Genomic DNA, 15,295 nt, shown 5'->3' on the forward strand with positions numbered 1-15,295 from the left:
CTAATTTCACAGGGTGATTGTGAGGGTTACAGAAAATCTTATAATGATAGCACTTAGTAGATTATCTGAAATGTTGTAGTAATTATTTTAAAATGTTGGCATTTTATCCACCCCCTGCCCACCCTGGCCCCTTAATTCATACACCTCCACACATCCACATAACAGACCTTTCTGAGAAAGAGAAACCCAGTGGGAGTCCTGGAAACTTCACATGTTCTAGGCTGACAGACACAGAATCCGGTGAGCGGGACCTTGGGAGAGACAGATGAGAAACTAATTTGCTTGGTTCCATTTCTAACTTAATTGGGTATTAATTAACATCTGTTCCACAATTGCTCCAGAAAAAGAGAAACAATTCCCAACTCCCACCATGTCCCATAAAGTGTGTTCTAGAACACAGTATGCCTACATTCCCCTAAGGCTGAAATGGCTACAGGGAAGCTGGTAGTTTTACATTTTGTGATTGGATTGATCTGGTGTTTCACTTCCTAAATTTTCTGAACTTTAGAGTTTTTTTTTTTTTTTTTTTTTTTTTTTCTGTTTTCAAAATAGGGATATAGTTACCTTTCTCTTGAAGTGGCTGTAAGGAGTATAGCCAGACATAAACATAGATAGAGATACAGACACAGATACTGATACAGATATAGGTAGATAATGAATGTAAATCTCCTCGTATAGTGCCTGGTGTTTTGTAGCTGCTCCATTAAAGAAACCTTTCAATTATCTGAACAATTACTATCCTGTTTTGTTAATTTCTGGGTTTGCACAAAAATATCTAATACTGAGATATTTTGGAGCTTACTCAAAGTATCTAGCATTCATTTCCTCTCAGCTCTGGAGGGACACAGCAGTTGTTGGGATGACTGTAATAGGCTTAGTACTACATGGGAAGAAAAGAAAGAGAAAGATTGACTGCATTCTGGGTTCTGTGAGCTCTTGGGTTCAGCACAACTCTCTGTATCATCAAGCTACACATTGATAACTATGCTCTATGACTACTAGCACTGCTATCACTCTTAGGAATACTTGCTAGAGTTTTGGTTGTTATCTCTGTGCCAGGGGTTTGAATACGATAATACTGTTGCCTGGTGTTATTATGCTGATTTTATAAATGAGACAACTGAGGCTTAGGAGGTTAAGCAACTTGTCTAGTATCCCCAAATTAGTAAGAAATGCAGATGAGATAAATGCCTAGAGAGGTCTAGCTTAAAGACCCATGCTCTTAACCACTGTGCTATACAGCCAAAATGGTCTGAATATTTGCCCTGGGGGGACAGAAGGGAAAAGCAGAGACAGAAAAACTGTGCTTCTGCAGCTTGGCCAAGTCTGTCAAACAGGGGAGATAGACTGAAGCAACTGCTTCCCCTTTCTTCACGCCAAGCAAGGAACTCAGAGAAGAGCACACCTAACATGACATGTTCCCCTTTGATCTAAGGGTGCATTAACCTGGTAAGTTTCTAGACCTAGAAATAGCAGTCGCCAAATAACTAGGATGAGTTAACACTAACCAGTCTTCTCTGTGGAGGTCACAAAGACTGTGCAGTCACCTGGGTTGCTGGTGTATTCAGGGTGTCGCATAGTGTTCCCTAAATTTGTGTCTTAGATCATTAGTTCCTCAAGATGTTCTGTGAGAAGGGATTTCCTGATTCAGTGTTTAATCACCGAGACACTGTATATCCCTCTCTTGGAAATTCACAGTGCCCATAAACATAGTAAAGGCTCTGGAAATTCTTACAATTAAAAAAATAACAAAACAAAATGAAAAATGGCTTATTTACTTTGCTTAACTCATTATTTCCCAAACATAGTTGGCCATAGAACCCTTTGTTGGAGTGCCATCTATTAATATCACAAGGAGATAGTGTTCCATGGAACAGATGTCAAGAAATGTTCTCAGTGCGAAGGACACTGGATTAGGAGGCCAGAGACTAGCTCCATTTCAGTTTTATTGATGTGTGTACGTCAGTTTTCCTCTTTGGGCTGTAAAATGAGAAAGTTGGCTGGGCGTGGTGGCTCACGCCTGTAATCTCAGCACTTTGGGAGGCTGAGGAGGGTGGATCACTTGAGGTCAGGAGCTCGAGACCAGCCTGACCTCAAGCTCCTGGTCTGGGTGAAACCCTTGTCTCTACTAAAAATACAAAAATTAGCTAGGTGTGGTGGCACATGCCTATAATTCCAGTTACTTGGGAGGCTGAGGCAGGAGAATCGCTTGAATGTCCACACCAAGTGAGGTTGCAGTGAGCTGAGATGGTGCCACTGCACTCCAGCCCAGGCAACAAAGTGAGATTCCATCTCAAAATAAATAAATTACATTAAATTAAATGAGAGGGCAGGGCTTGGTGGCTCATGCATGTAATCCCAGCACTTTGAGAGGCAAGGTGTGTGGATCACAAGGTCAGGAGTTCAAGACCAGCCTGGCCAATATGGTGAAACCCTGTCGTCACTAAAAATCCAAAAATTAGCTGGGTGTAGTGGCGTGCACCTGTACCCTCAGGTGCTCAGGAGACTGAGGCAGGAGAATCACTTGAACTCAGGAGGCAGAAGTTGCAGTGAGCCAAGATCTCACTACTGCACTCCAGCCTGGGCAACAGAGCAAGATTCAGTCTCAAAAACTAAAATAAATAAATAAATAAATAAATGAGAAATTTGATCTGTGTAATCTCCAGGCCTCATTCTAGCTCAATATATCTGTGACTATGGCTACATCCACTGGACATGATGAAAGATTAAAACAAAGAAAGCATTCCTGATTCTGGGAATTTTATTTTATTGTATTTTTTGAGACAGAGTCTCCCTCTGTCACTCCAGGCTGGGGAGCAGTGGTGTGATCATGGCTCACTTCAGCATCAACCTCCCAGGCTCCAGCAGTCCTCTTACATAGCCTCTCTAGTAGCTGGTAGCACAGGTGTACACCACCACACATGGCTAATTTTTATATTTTTTTTGTAGAGATGGCGTTGTGAACATAGAATTCCTGAAGTCAAGCAATCCTCCTGCCTCGGGCTCCCAAAGCACTGAGATTATAGGTGTGAGCCATGGTGCCCAGTAAGAATATTAAATTAGATAAAAGAAATACATGTAGGTTAGAGCAGCATATAGTACCTGGCAGCACATAATAAATGTTTAATAAATTTTTGCTGAATAAAAGAGGGAATGTGAAAAAGATAAAAGTACATTTAAGTGAAACAAACTGGTTTAAAAAGATCTCTTAAGTAGAGGATTAATGAGATCATGAGTGATTGAGATGTAGTTGGAATGCTTCCAGGTAGAGATTAATTTTGAGCAGTTTAAAAAGAGAAGAAAATTAATTCAACATTTATTCACCACTTACTATGTACCAGAAAATTTACAGATGTTATGTTAATCTTTGCAAGCCAATGAAGCTTAAAAAAGTTTAAAACGTGCTCAGAATCACACTTCTAGTAATTGGAGATCAAGAGGTTGAAACTAATAGACCAGGGTTGTTTTAATTTTAATGTCCCAGAATCCAGGAATGTGTTTTTCATGTGGTTTGTTTTTGTTTTTTTGAGACAGAGTCTCGCTCTGTCACCCAGGCTGGAGTGCAGAGGCTCAATTTCAGCTCACTACAACCTTCGCCTCCCAGGTTCAAGCGATTCTCATGCCTCAGTCCCCCAAGTAGCTGGGAGCACAGGTGTGTGCCATGACACCTGGCTACTTTTTGTATTTTTGGTTAAGACAGGGTTTTGCCATGTTGGCCGGGCTGGTCTCAAACTCCTGACCTCAAGTGATCTGCTTGCCTTGGCCTCCCAAAGTACTGGGATTACAGGTGTGAGTCACCATGCCTGGCCGTGTTTTCCACGTGTTTTAATTTTTCACCCATCCATTGTCATAGATTGACGGAACGAAGAGGCCTGGAGGTTAAACAGGCCAACTTTCTTATTTTCAGCCCCAGAGTTCAAACTCTTACTCGGCAATCTGCTTCTCAAAGACCACAATTTGACTGAAATAACTCTTCTTGATTAATAGTATAACTACAAGGGAACTTTTGTTATTCTCCGAGTTACTCAGTGCTCATAATTGTGGAATAGGTTATCACAGCTTCCTAAAAGAGTGTGTATGACTGCATGTAAAATATTGGAAATCACCTAGCCAGAAAGAGCTGCAGAGAGGGTGAGGGTGCCTTGAGAAGCAGTTCCAGAGGAGTCCAGTGAAATACCCAAGGGAAGGTCATTTGGGAGGAAGAAGACTCTGCCAGGGGTAGTAACATCTTCTAGGAAAGGAAAATTATTGCTGCAATCCGCTCGGCGGTCTTCCAGTGAGAAATCTCTTTTGATTTATAAGCTGACACTACCCCAGGTGGTATTTTAGTATAGGTGTAAGAAGCAAATGGGGGAAAATGTGTCTCTTTTGTGGGTAATATAAAAATATCTGTGCCAGAGAGTGGTTAGAATGACATGAAAGATGGAGAGGAGGATGGAAAATAATAAGTGGAAAATGGGGGTTTCATGAAGCCAATCTTGTTAGCTGGGTCTCTGGAAGAAAGCAGCAAAGAAAAGATTTGTCATTTCACCCTTTCGAGTTTCCAGAATGGTCACCAACAAAATCAACACCATGGCACCTCTGGCGTTTTTCATTCTTCATGGTCTTCCTAAGTGGTTCTGCTAAGAATGGGGTGTTAACTTGTAAATCAGCTGATTGCATTTTCTTCACGGGTTCAGGCAACCTCCAGGGACACAGATGCCCTTGGCATAAAGACTGACAACCCTACCTCCCAGGCCACCCAGCACCCAGTCCCAGGTAAACGTGGTCTTTTCCAGGTTTGAGAACTTGGACGCCTGCCCTGGTAATAGGGTAACTCAAGTCTCTGCTTCCCTAGCTAACTGTGTGATCCTGGGCAACCAATGGACCTCTCTGAGCTTCAGTTTTCTCATCTGCAAAATGAGCGCTTTGAACCTGACGACTCCTTGGTGTCTTGTTTTGCAGTGCCACGCTTTCAACCAGTCGGGATGCTTCCTCATCCTGAAGATCCTGCGGGTCACCTGTGCACTCTTGCTAATCTCTGCCATTTGTCTTCTTAGACCCTTTCCATCTCTTCCCGTGGAACATGGTAATCTGATTTCCAGTTGGGCTAATGTCTCCTCCTAGCTGCAAGGCAGCGGCGCTTCTGGCGTGGGTTTCCGCACTAAACTTGATGGTCTGATTTTAAAGGTTGGTTTTAAAGAAACTGTCTGGTTGTGTGTCCCCGAGTTACACTGCAGTGCTAAATGTTGGAGCGAGGCAATACCGGGAGAATCCTGGGAGCAGGCTTCACCCAGAGAGGGAGGGTGAGGGGAGGAGGGCGACGGAGAGAGGAGAGAGGGGGAATGACAGCGGGGAGATAGGGACCGAGACCGGCGAGCGGGAGACGGGAGTGGAAACCACAGAGGTAGAGTCAGGGCCGACACTAAAGAAACGTGGATGCACAGGGAGGGGCTAATATCAGTATATATAGAGAAAGAGGGAACGCGGTGCGGTGACACCTAGCCTCGGAGGCAGTGGGAGCTCCGAGCCCACGGAGAGCGGGGGAGTTCCGCTTCCTCCCGCCCCAGCGGCCCCCGCCCCTCCTGGGCGCAGGCGGCTGTCCGGGCTCCGAGGGTGCAGTGCGCCCCGGCGCAGCGCTAGTGCGCGGAGCTGGGCTCCGGCCCGACCTCGCCGCTCGGATTCGGGTGTCCTCAGGCTCGGCGCTCCTCCTCCTCTCCTCCAGATGGGACTGGCTCTCCTCTTTGCAAAGCCAGGCTCGCGGGGAGACGTGGTGAGCAGTAGCCAGCAGCTGATGTGACCTGGACGCCGCTGACCGCCGCGCGCCGGGAGCGGGTGTACATATGAGTGCCTCTCCCAGCAGATCCAGGTAAGAACTTCCTGACCTTTCTGAGCCCCAGGAGGAACACGCCTGGATGCCGGGTGACAGTGAGGATCCGGGTGAAACTGGAGGCTGTGGAACCATTGGAGTGGGGGGTGGGGGTGCTGTTACTTTCGAATTTTCTTAGCAAGACATCAAAGTTATCTGAGGGCAAGGTAAAGCTATTAACATGGATTGTGGTCTGGCTAAGGTGTCCCACACCTGAGAGCTGGTGTACCCAGGAAACCACTTTCTCTCTCCTTCATGAATTTCTGGAGGTGGCGGAGCCGGCTTCCTTCTCCATTCGGTACTGGAGATGTGCACAGAACAGGTGGTGAGCACAGGGCTGGGCGTGGAGGTTGCCTCTCCTTCTCTCTACCTTGCTGGCAAAAGTTGAACTGGAAGCACTGGCTTCCCTTGCTCTGGGCAGTGCTGCCACCTCCCTACCTGGCCGCCCCATCTGCCCTACACCTATTCTGCTTGCATGGTAGAAGTCCAAGATGTGGCAAAAAGACAAAGTGAATATCATGGGGTTCCTTAGGGAGACTAGGGAAAGGCTCTACTTCTAATTTCTTCTGAGGGTGGAAGTGAGAGGTTCCATCCCAGAAGAAACAGAATTACTCTTTTGGAGTAGATGAAGGAATGAGAAGGTGTGGTCATTAGAATGAAGTTTTTAGAGCACAAACAACTCGTTTGCGCCCATCAGCCAACCTCATGCCTGGAGAAACTTCATTCTTCAAAAAGTTCCTCAGCAGGATGCACAGGCTCCAAGGTCACCTGAATAAGCAGTTGCTTGCGTGGACCCAGGCTCTGGTTTCTGGTGGGCCTGGAGCAATTGTGAGGGACAACTCCACCCGAGGCCCAGTACTGAAGAGGGGGTAGGGTGAGAGGATTGTACATATCACGCATGCTTGGAAAATCTCTAGATATCTTTTCCTCCTAGAAAATACTAATTTTTAAAAAGGCTTGTAAAAAATAATAAAATGTTTCATGACAGCAGCAGATGTAAAACTCCCACTACTCTGGGCGAGGACAAAGTAATTTGTGCAGGGGGCTGAGCTGTCTTCTTTGCCAGTGCCTACACAGGCACATCACCTTTTTGAGATACAAATAGTGTTTTAGTGTTTTATGGACGAGGAGCCCTCCTCCTGGGAACTTTTTAGAGGGATAGATCTCAGCTGGGGCTCTCTCTTTGAGTTCAGGAAACTGAATAGTAGAAACAGGTTGAAAAAGCTACATTTCTACACACTACCCAGAGGTCCCACTGTATCCCTAATCTGATATAGAAACTCACTGTGGAACAGGCATAGTCAAAGAGAGGCATTCATGATTCCTAGTGTAACACACACCTATCTCTCTCTTCTCTCTTTCATTTAATAATATTTAGGAGATTAGACAGAAAAGTGTAGATATGTAACTCTTATTCACTTTATGCAACTATGGCTCCCACCTTTGTTCCTGACTTGAAGATCATGTTTCTTGCTTGTACTGAATGTCCCTATCCATGTCACCTTCACTGCATCTCAGAGCTTTAGTTGCCTTTGATGGTGTACAACGAGGTCTCCACTGTTTGCCTGAAGCCCCCTTTCTTTGGTGCATTTATTTGTAACTTGCTCAGGGAACTCATTCTCACCTTGCAATTTGGACAAAGAGTTGTACTGGGTGTCACTGGTGTTCAAGAGATCCAGGACCTCAAAAGGGCATGTGGCAGTTCTAGTTTTTTCCATCCATGACCAAAAGCTGTTTGGTTTTGGAGATTTGGCACTGTGCTTTGATGATAGTGTTGGAAAGAAACCATTTGAGCGACTGATCAATACCTAGCCAAACTGTGGTGCCAATTTGACATTGTCAGAAAAATTGAGTGCCCTATTTGGTTGCCTGATCAGCTGTGTTCAATGATCATAGGCTGGAAGGAAATCACATCTTTCTTTTCTTTTTTTTTTTTTTGAGACAGAGTTTCACTCTTGTTGCCCAGGCTGGAGTGCAGTGGCACGATCTCGGCTCACTATAACCTCTGCCTTCTGGTTCCAAGTGATTCTCCTGCCTCAGCCTCTCTAATAGCTGGGATCACAGGCACTTGTTACCATTCCTGGCTACTTTTTTGCATGTTTAGTAGAGACAGGATTTCATCATGTTGGCCAGGCTGGTCTCAAACTCCTGGACCTCGTGATCCTCCTGCGTTGGCCTCCCAAAGTGCTGGGATTACAGGCGTGAGCCACCGTGCCCAGCGGAAATCACATCTTTCTAAGGAGATGGCATTTGTCTCTGTCATCACCTTCCAGCCTTTGCTTTCCCACCATAGTAGTCATTTGATGTGCTTGCAGATTAGCTCACTGGTGACCCCTCTCAACACACACATCTGTAATATGTATGCTTGTCACTGAAATCAACAGCCCTAGGTCTGCAGCTGCACTCGAGAGGTGTTTCCACTGCACTGTTCCCACTGTCTGCTGCTTTTGCACAGGTGGCATGTAGTTTTCAGTGTTTGTGGCTTTGGGCTGCTGTTTACAATACTGCTAGGAATTATCACCCATTCTGCTTGCCGTGCAGAAGAGGTCACTTTCTCCGGGGGTGTCTGCAGCAAGATACTCTTCCTGTTTTGCTTTTCATGGGTCGTTCAGCTTGATCAAGATTTTTTCTTTCTTCCTCTCCTTCACCCGTTTGCACCTGTGGATTGGTGCATCAGGAAACACATTTCTTTTTCTCTCTAGGAATGGTCATTCTTCAAATGGTAATAAAAACCTTCATTCCCTGATTTGATCCAGTTCCCCAATTACAAGGCAGAAACACTACACATATCTTTTAGCTGCAAGAGTTCCATATACCCTTTATTTTGGTGTATACAGACTCTGACTTCTAAGGTATACTCTAGTATCTGCTCTGCTTCATAACTGGTGGGTCTGCATTGCACATCTGCATAATGAATGGACATTGCCAGGAAGAGGCAGGAGGGGTGGAAGCAGTGTTACTGAGAGAGAGAGAGAGAGAGAGAGAGAGAGAGAGAGAGAGAGAGAGGTTATTTTAGCAAATGGATAGTAAATAAGCACATGGTCTTATGAGGGTCACCTTGATTTATTAAAGCCTCATTTGGTAGGTGTGAGAATAGAATTTATTAGATGTCGGACCACTGGCAGCAGACTCAAGTACAGATCTATAAGATATTTAAGTACTTTTCTAGAATGGGTTGACGTTGATGAATCTGTGACATAGTGGTCTATTAACCATCTTTTCTCTTAGGCTTTCCTTAAACCAACAAAAATGTTGTCTTCAGAAAGTTGCTGGCAGTCCAAAGTAGGGGAAAGGGATATCTCCAGTTTTCATGAGCATCACAGATGAAGAACCCATTCTAGGAATATTCCAGACATATTGAATGAGCTAAAACTGAGTGTGAGCCATTGTGGCTTAAAACAATCTGAATCCTTTGATTTGAAACTAGGTCAAATAGTGAGACCTTTTTGAGATCCTAATGGGCGTGAAGCAGGAAGAAGTATCTTTCTCCTCCTCTCAGCACACTCATGGGCTTTTGGTGCAACTCTGGAGCCTCTGGTAAAAGAGAAGTTTTTCCTTTCTGAGACAAGCTTGCAACAGGGTTAATTTGGGGGTGGCTATGGGCTTCAGGGATTGGAATTGGAGAGTGCAACTTGCATTTACTTTTTTAAAGCTTGATAAAAATAAAAATTGATTTATACAAAGCACAAGACCAGTGATGTACTACCTGCCTGCCCCCCCGCCCCCATCCCATGAGTTGCTGAGCTCAATGGATAGTAAACATATTTATCTAGATGAGGAAGTATAAAAAAGCCATCTTTGCAGCTCATCTGCCATCCAATCTAATTGATCTCTCAAATTCCATCTTTTTAGGTATGTTTCATGTCTGGGACTAGGGAAGGGACAGGGGATAGGGGGAGAGGTGGGGATGAAAGAGAGCATTCCTAGAAAAGTTTGTGAGACCCAGTGGTCCTGGAGATTCAGGCTGCCCTGGAAGGCAAGGGCAGCCCCGGTGAGGGTGCCGGAAGCATGGGAGGAGAACCAGTCCCTGGGAAAGAGAGAAAGAGAAATGACACACAGAAATGATGAGGGAGGGGAGGGTGGGGTGGTGGAGAGAGGAAGCAAGCCAAGGAGGAGGAGGGAGAGGAAACAGATGGAACAAGAGGAAGATGCAGTGAGCAAATGCAAGAAAAGGCCAGAGAGGGGAAAAGAGCAGAAGATAAGTGAAAGCAGCACCTTCCTTTCAGGTTTTTTCTCTTCCCGTTTCTTTCTGGCAGAGGGAGAATGCAAGCGAGCCAGCAGAACAGCATGGTTTTTGTGCTTTGGAGGCTTCTCATTGAAGCTGTCAAGCCTCAACCCCTCACGGCAGCTCGTTCTATTTTTATATTTTGCAGAATAGAAATTAAACAAATGACCCCGTGATGGCATTCATGAAGATTTTATCCAGCACACCCACACAGCCAGTGCTGGGGTGGCTGAATATTTAGCATAATATTCTATTTAATCAGATAAGAAGGTATCCTTAAGAGAGTGGCAGACATGAAGCCTGGGCTTTGATAACCGCCTGTAAGGAACGACTTTGACGAGGGTGGGCAGAAGTCAGAAAGGAACCTTGTTCTCTGGCTTGGTTGGGCTTGTTAGCAGGAAGAATCCCAGTTAACTGAATTCTGGTGGAGCTTAGCATTTCCCCTCTCACACTCTCTCTCATACTCTTTTTTTTTTTTGGCACTGGGTTTGATTCCAGACTTTGTGAGCCCTCATGGCTCACTTCCCCTTGGAGATCTCATTGGCAGCTAAAAATGGCTCACTTTGGCTGAACTTGCCCTGAGTGGAAGCCTTGCTTAGAATTTGGGCAGTCACTCTTTTTGTTGGCCTGGTTAGGGAAGCTAGTCTGTACTTTGCTGATGGGACAGTGCTTAGGCAGCCAGCATAATGATGCACATCGAGTACTTTGTGACAGCACAAAGCAGATATTTTATTGGTTTAGACATGAACTTACTTCCTCAAGTCCCAGAAGATTTAGTAGCAATTAAATGCATGCCCCTTTGCACATAGCCATTCTTTTGAAGGAAAACAAAAACAAAAACCAACAGTGCATGTTAAGGGGACCAATTAATCGGACATGGTTGGTTGGGTAGCTGTAAAAACGTGAGGCTGTTCGGAAGGCTTCTCACTGACATGCACGTGTTTGTGTTTAACAGGGTATTTGGGGCTCTTTTTCCTTCTATACTGAAGGGTTATATAATCCCCCAGCTATTAACCTTTAAAATGCTGTTTTCACAAGTTCAGTACCTAGACAATAAAGATAGCAATAAAGAGTGATGTTGAGTCAGTCTGAATTCAAAGGGAGCGATGCGTGGAACCGTTGGACGGAAAGGAGCACTTCTTCCTGCCTGCTGGCCTTGTAGTGGCTGATCTTTCCCTCTGAAATGAAACAGGCTTACTAGCCAGAGACTGTTCCCTGCAGTGACTATAAAGAGGTATCTTCGTCTCTGACGCAGGGAGCGATTGAGAGCATCGGCATGAGCCATGTGAGTGTGTGCTCAAAGACCTGAGGAAATGCAGGATTGACAGTCCGTTAAGGGGAAGGCAGAAGCCACTTTCCTTTTCCTTCTCTAATTAGGCATCAGCATGCATTTTCTCTCACCATTCTTTGTTCTTGCCTATCTGATTCAGGCAGTTCATCTGGCATAGCCTTGAAGCCAAGGAATGTTTTTATGCATATTGAGGAAGAAGGGGAATAAGATAAACTCAGGTCAGGACTTCCTTTACTACTGTCAGTTTCAGAGTATGGCTTGCCAGATCTAAGTCTCCGTCTCTCAAGTCTCTCCGCTTAGCTGTGATCCAGGTTGAGTACTGTTTCACAGTCCCACAAGCTGAACATGACTGCCCCCATTGCTGCTTTGGCATACATTTTCCCCAGACTGCCGTACTTGGGCCCTGAATCTCTTCAGGCTCCAGTCTTTTAAAAAACAAATCTGCAAAATGAGTTTCTCAACTTGTTTGGAAGTAGAGAATTTATACAAAGTCTTTTTTTTTTTTTTTTTTTTTTTTTGAGATGGAGTTTTGCTTTTGTTGCTCAGGCTAGGGTACAATGGCTCCATCTCGGCTCACCACAACCTCTGCCTCCTGGGTTCAAGCGATTCTCCTGCCTCAGCCTCCCGAGTAGCTGGGATTATAGGTGCCTGCCACCATGCCTGGCTAATTTTGTATTTTCAGTAGAGACGGGGTTTCTCCATCTTGGTCAGTCTGGTCTCGAACTTCTGACCTCAGGAGATTCACCCACCTTGGTCTCCCAAAGTGCTGGCATTGGGAGCCCAGGCATGAGCCACCACACCTGGCCTATACGAAGGCTTTATCCAAAAGTTTTTATTTTCCTATTGAGGATGGCGTGGTTAATCCTCTCATGAGTATGGCCAATAAATAAAAGCACCTTTGAACTCCTCATATTCTTATTTTATTACTACTAAAATGTCATTTGTATCATGACTTAATGCTTACAGAGCTCTTCTGTTGTTTTATTTGTCGTAAAAATCTTTTGCATAAGGAATTATTATCACCCACATTATAGTTGCAGAAACTGAAGCCTAGAGACAGGATGCCTCAAATCACATTGACAGTAAGTGGCAAACCAATGTTCTATTTTTAAACATAGGATTTTCCACATTATGCTTTCCTTGTAGATTCTACCCTACGTTTTCTTCCTTCCTTTCTTCCTTTCTTCCTTCCTTCCTTCCTTCCTTCCTTCCTTCCTTCCTTCCTTCCTTCCTTCCTTCCTTCCTCTCTCTCTCTCTCTCTCTCTCTCTTTCTTTCTTTCTTTCTTTTGAAATGGAGTCTCACTCTGCTGCCCAGGCTGGAGTGCAGTGGCATGATCTTGGCTCACTGCAACCTGTCTCCTAGGTTCAAGAGAGTCTCCTGCCTCAGTCTTCCCAGTAGTGGGAATTACAAACACATACCACCACACCTAGATAATTTTGTATTTTTAGTGAAGACAGGGTTTTGCTATGTTGGTCAGGCTGGTCTCGAACTCTTGACCTCAGATGATCTACCAGCCTCAGCCTCCCAAAGTCTGGGATTACAAGCGTGAGCTACTGTGTCCGGCCTACCTTACCTTTCAATGCCATCTTTTCCTCATAACTTTTCCTATCATCCGTTGTTAGTTCTCCACCTCTGCAGGTAGGAGTCTATAAGTGCCTCATTGCAGTTGATATACAAGGGGATTCCCTAAAATATGGATACCTATGCAAATTGAATTAAAGGAATTTAGAACAGAGAAGTAGCCTATATCAATTTTCTTGAGACCCGCGAACTTTCTTTTAGGTTTTGACATGTTACTCACTGCCAAGTTTTCTTGACATCTAAATCAGAGAAAATGCTGAATCAAAATTGGCATTATACCGGCTCCTTGTAACTATGATCTCTCTCCTTTTTTTTGTAGATTATCTTTAAAGGTGACTCCTGCCCCATAGCCTGCTCCAGCTGAACTAGTGTTTAAATAAATTTCTGTAAGGCAAAGAAATTATAACAGAATTTGAGGGAGACTACCACTTCTAAAAGAGAGCAGAGGCAAGTCTTTTAGGATTTAAGCCTCTACGAATTGGCTTTTTGAAGTCTTTCTTCATCTTGGCTGGGGCCATTCCCTCCAGTTGAACTCAGTTGGCAGCAATCAATAGAAAATGCTAATTTCTGGCCCTGGCTTGTCTTTTCCTTGCATGAGCTTCCTGCTATTTGTCTGAGAAAGTGCAAACCCAGGTAAAAAAGACAGTGCTGATGGCTTTATTTAGCAGTTAGATCAACCCAAGCTGAATGATACATTTTGGCTTGTCAAGAAGCAGGAACAAGTTAGCTGGAACAGTAGGGCTATTTTCTTAGAGTGTTGGCCCAACTGTGATGAGGCTAGAGGACTTAGAAAATTAGGTTTAAAACATAATTTTACCTATTCCTTTTCTTTCTCCCAAAGTATAATCCTCAAGAAAACTGTATGCCCCATGGGCCTGAGTGTATAATGCTAGCAATGGGTTTTGACTTTTCTATCTGAAGCCTGGTATCTCTTAGCAACAGCCAGATTTAACTTAGGTATCAGTGATGAAATGTGATCAAGTTTTGGAAACTGATCTTGAGAGAAGATGAAAGGCAGTACAAACAAGCATGAAAATAGGAGAAAGAAGAACACAGACATTTGTACTTTTTATGGATTTTATTCCTCTGTGGGCAGTGGAAAGAAATGCGTTGATGAATTGGAATCTAGGTTTTTCAGAACACTGGTAAAGTGCTCTTGTATTCTAAAATATTCTTTTCTACTAGGGTATCTTATCTCTACCAATTGTGGACAGGGTGTAATGTATTCTTACTCCAATTTTATTCTGTTCTTGTTTATTTCTGTCATTTTTTTCCCCACATTATCCTTTTATATTCTTGCAACAAACACTTGTTAAATAAGAAACAAAGGGCCAGGTGCCGTGGCTCATGCCTGTAATCCCAGCACTTTGGGAGGCTAACGGGGGAGGATCGCTTGAGACCAGGAGGTCAAGACCAGCCTGGGCAACATAGTGAGACTCTTTCTCTACAAAAATAAAGAACTTAGCCAGGCATGGTGGCACGTACCTGTAGTCCTAGCTACGTGGGAGGCTGAGGTGGGAGGATCACTTGAGCCCAAGAGTTTGAGGTTGCAGTGAGCTATGATTGTACCACTGTGCTACAGCCAACAGAGCATAGTGAGACCCTGTCTCGAAAACAAAAACAAAACAAAACTAGAAACAAGGTAAGTCTTGGGGATACAGAGTTGAATAAGACATAATTCTTTCTTCATATAGCTCACAGTCTAGTAAGGAAGATAAACAAAGCAGACGAGTCAGACATCTTGCTAATGACTGTGAAGAGGTAAGAACAAAGTGTCATAGGAACACCGAGTCCAGAGCAGTGAGCAGCACAGCCCAGCTGAATCCGAGAAGGCTTTTTCAGAAGAGGTTATATTTGAGCTGGGTTCTAAAAGGTGAGTAGGCGTGATCCAGACGGAGAAGGGTGAAACTGTATTTCAGGCAGATGGGATAGCATGTGAAAAACATGAAGTTGCGAGGTACTTTACGTGTTCGCGAAAAGCCATTTAGTCAGACTCTAACGTGTCTGCAATGAGGCCAGCATGATGAGTTGGAGACTGCTTGTGAAGGTCCGGTTAGGCAGCTTGTAGTTAACTGAGGCAACACCATTTTTTTTTAGCAGGAGGGTAAGAAGAACAGATTAGTTTTTTAGGAATATAACTCTAGAAGCAGTGTGGAAGATGAACAGAAACAAGGACAGTCCAGAGTTATGTCCGGATGCCATGAAGGGGGCTGCTGAGTGGTCCAGGCGAGACTTTAAGTTTGGACTCCGGCAAGAAAGATTGGAAATCTTTCCAATCCAGATCTGAGAGTTAGTTTAAAGAATAGTCATCAAAATTTGGTAGCAGGTGGATGGTAGAGGCTGTGGGGA

The 15,295-nt window shown here is 44.4% G+C and overlaps 1 protein-coding gene across 16 annotated transcripts in view; it reads left to right on the forward strand.

Annotated features, from left to right (window-relative positions):
* The first annotated feature begins 5,475 nt into the window (after positions 1 to 5,475).
* The window catches only part of GRAMD1B (GRAM domain containing 1B), a 260,660-nt gene continuing 250,840 nt past the window's right edge, over positions 5,476 to 15,295 (forward strand). For 14 of the 16 annotated variants that reach the window (XM_078339731.1, XM_078339735.1, XM_078339732.1 and 11 more), the window contains exon 1: positions 5,476 to 5,848. Coding sequence is in view for 5 of the 16 variants with exons in the window: in XM_054241657.2 (XP_054097632.1) it covers positions 5,823 to 5,848 (26 nt within the window). In the remaining 11 variants the exon portion in view is untranslated. The remainder of the gene's footprint in view (positions 5,849 to 15,295) is intronic. The other 2 variants (XM_054241658.2, XM_054241664.2) reach the window with 1 other exon arrangement.

This window comes from Callithrix jacchus, chromosome 10 (assembly GCF_049354715.1).
Source record: "Callithrix jacchus isolate 240 chromosome 10, calJac240_pri, whole genome shotgun sequence".
NCBI lineage: Eukaryota > Metazoa > Chordata > Mammalia > Primates > Cebidae > Callithrix > Callithrix jacchus.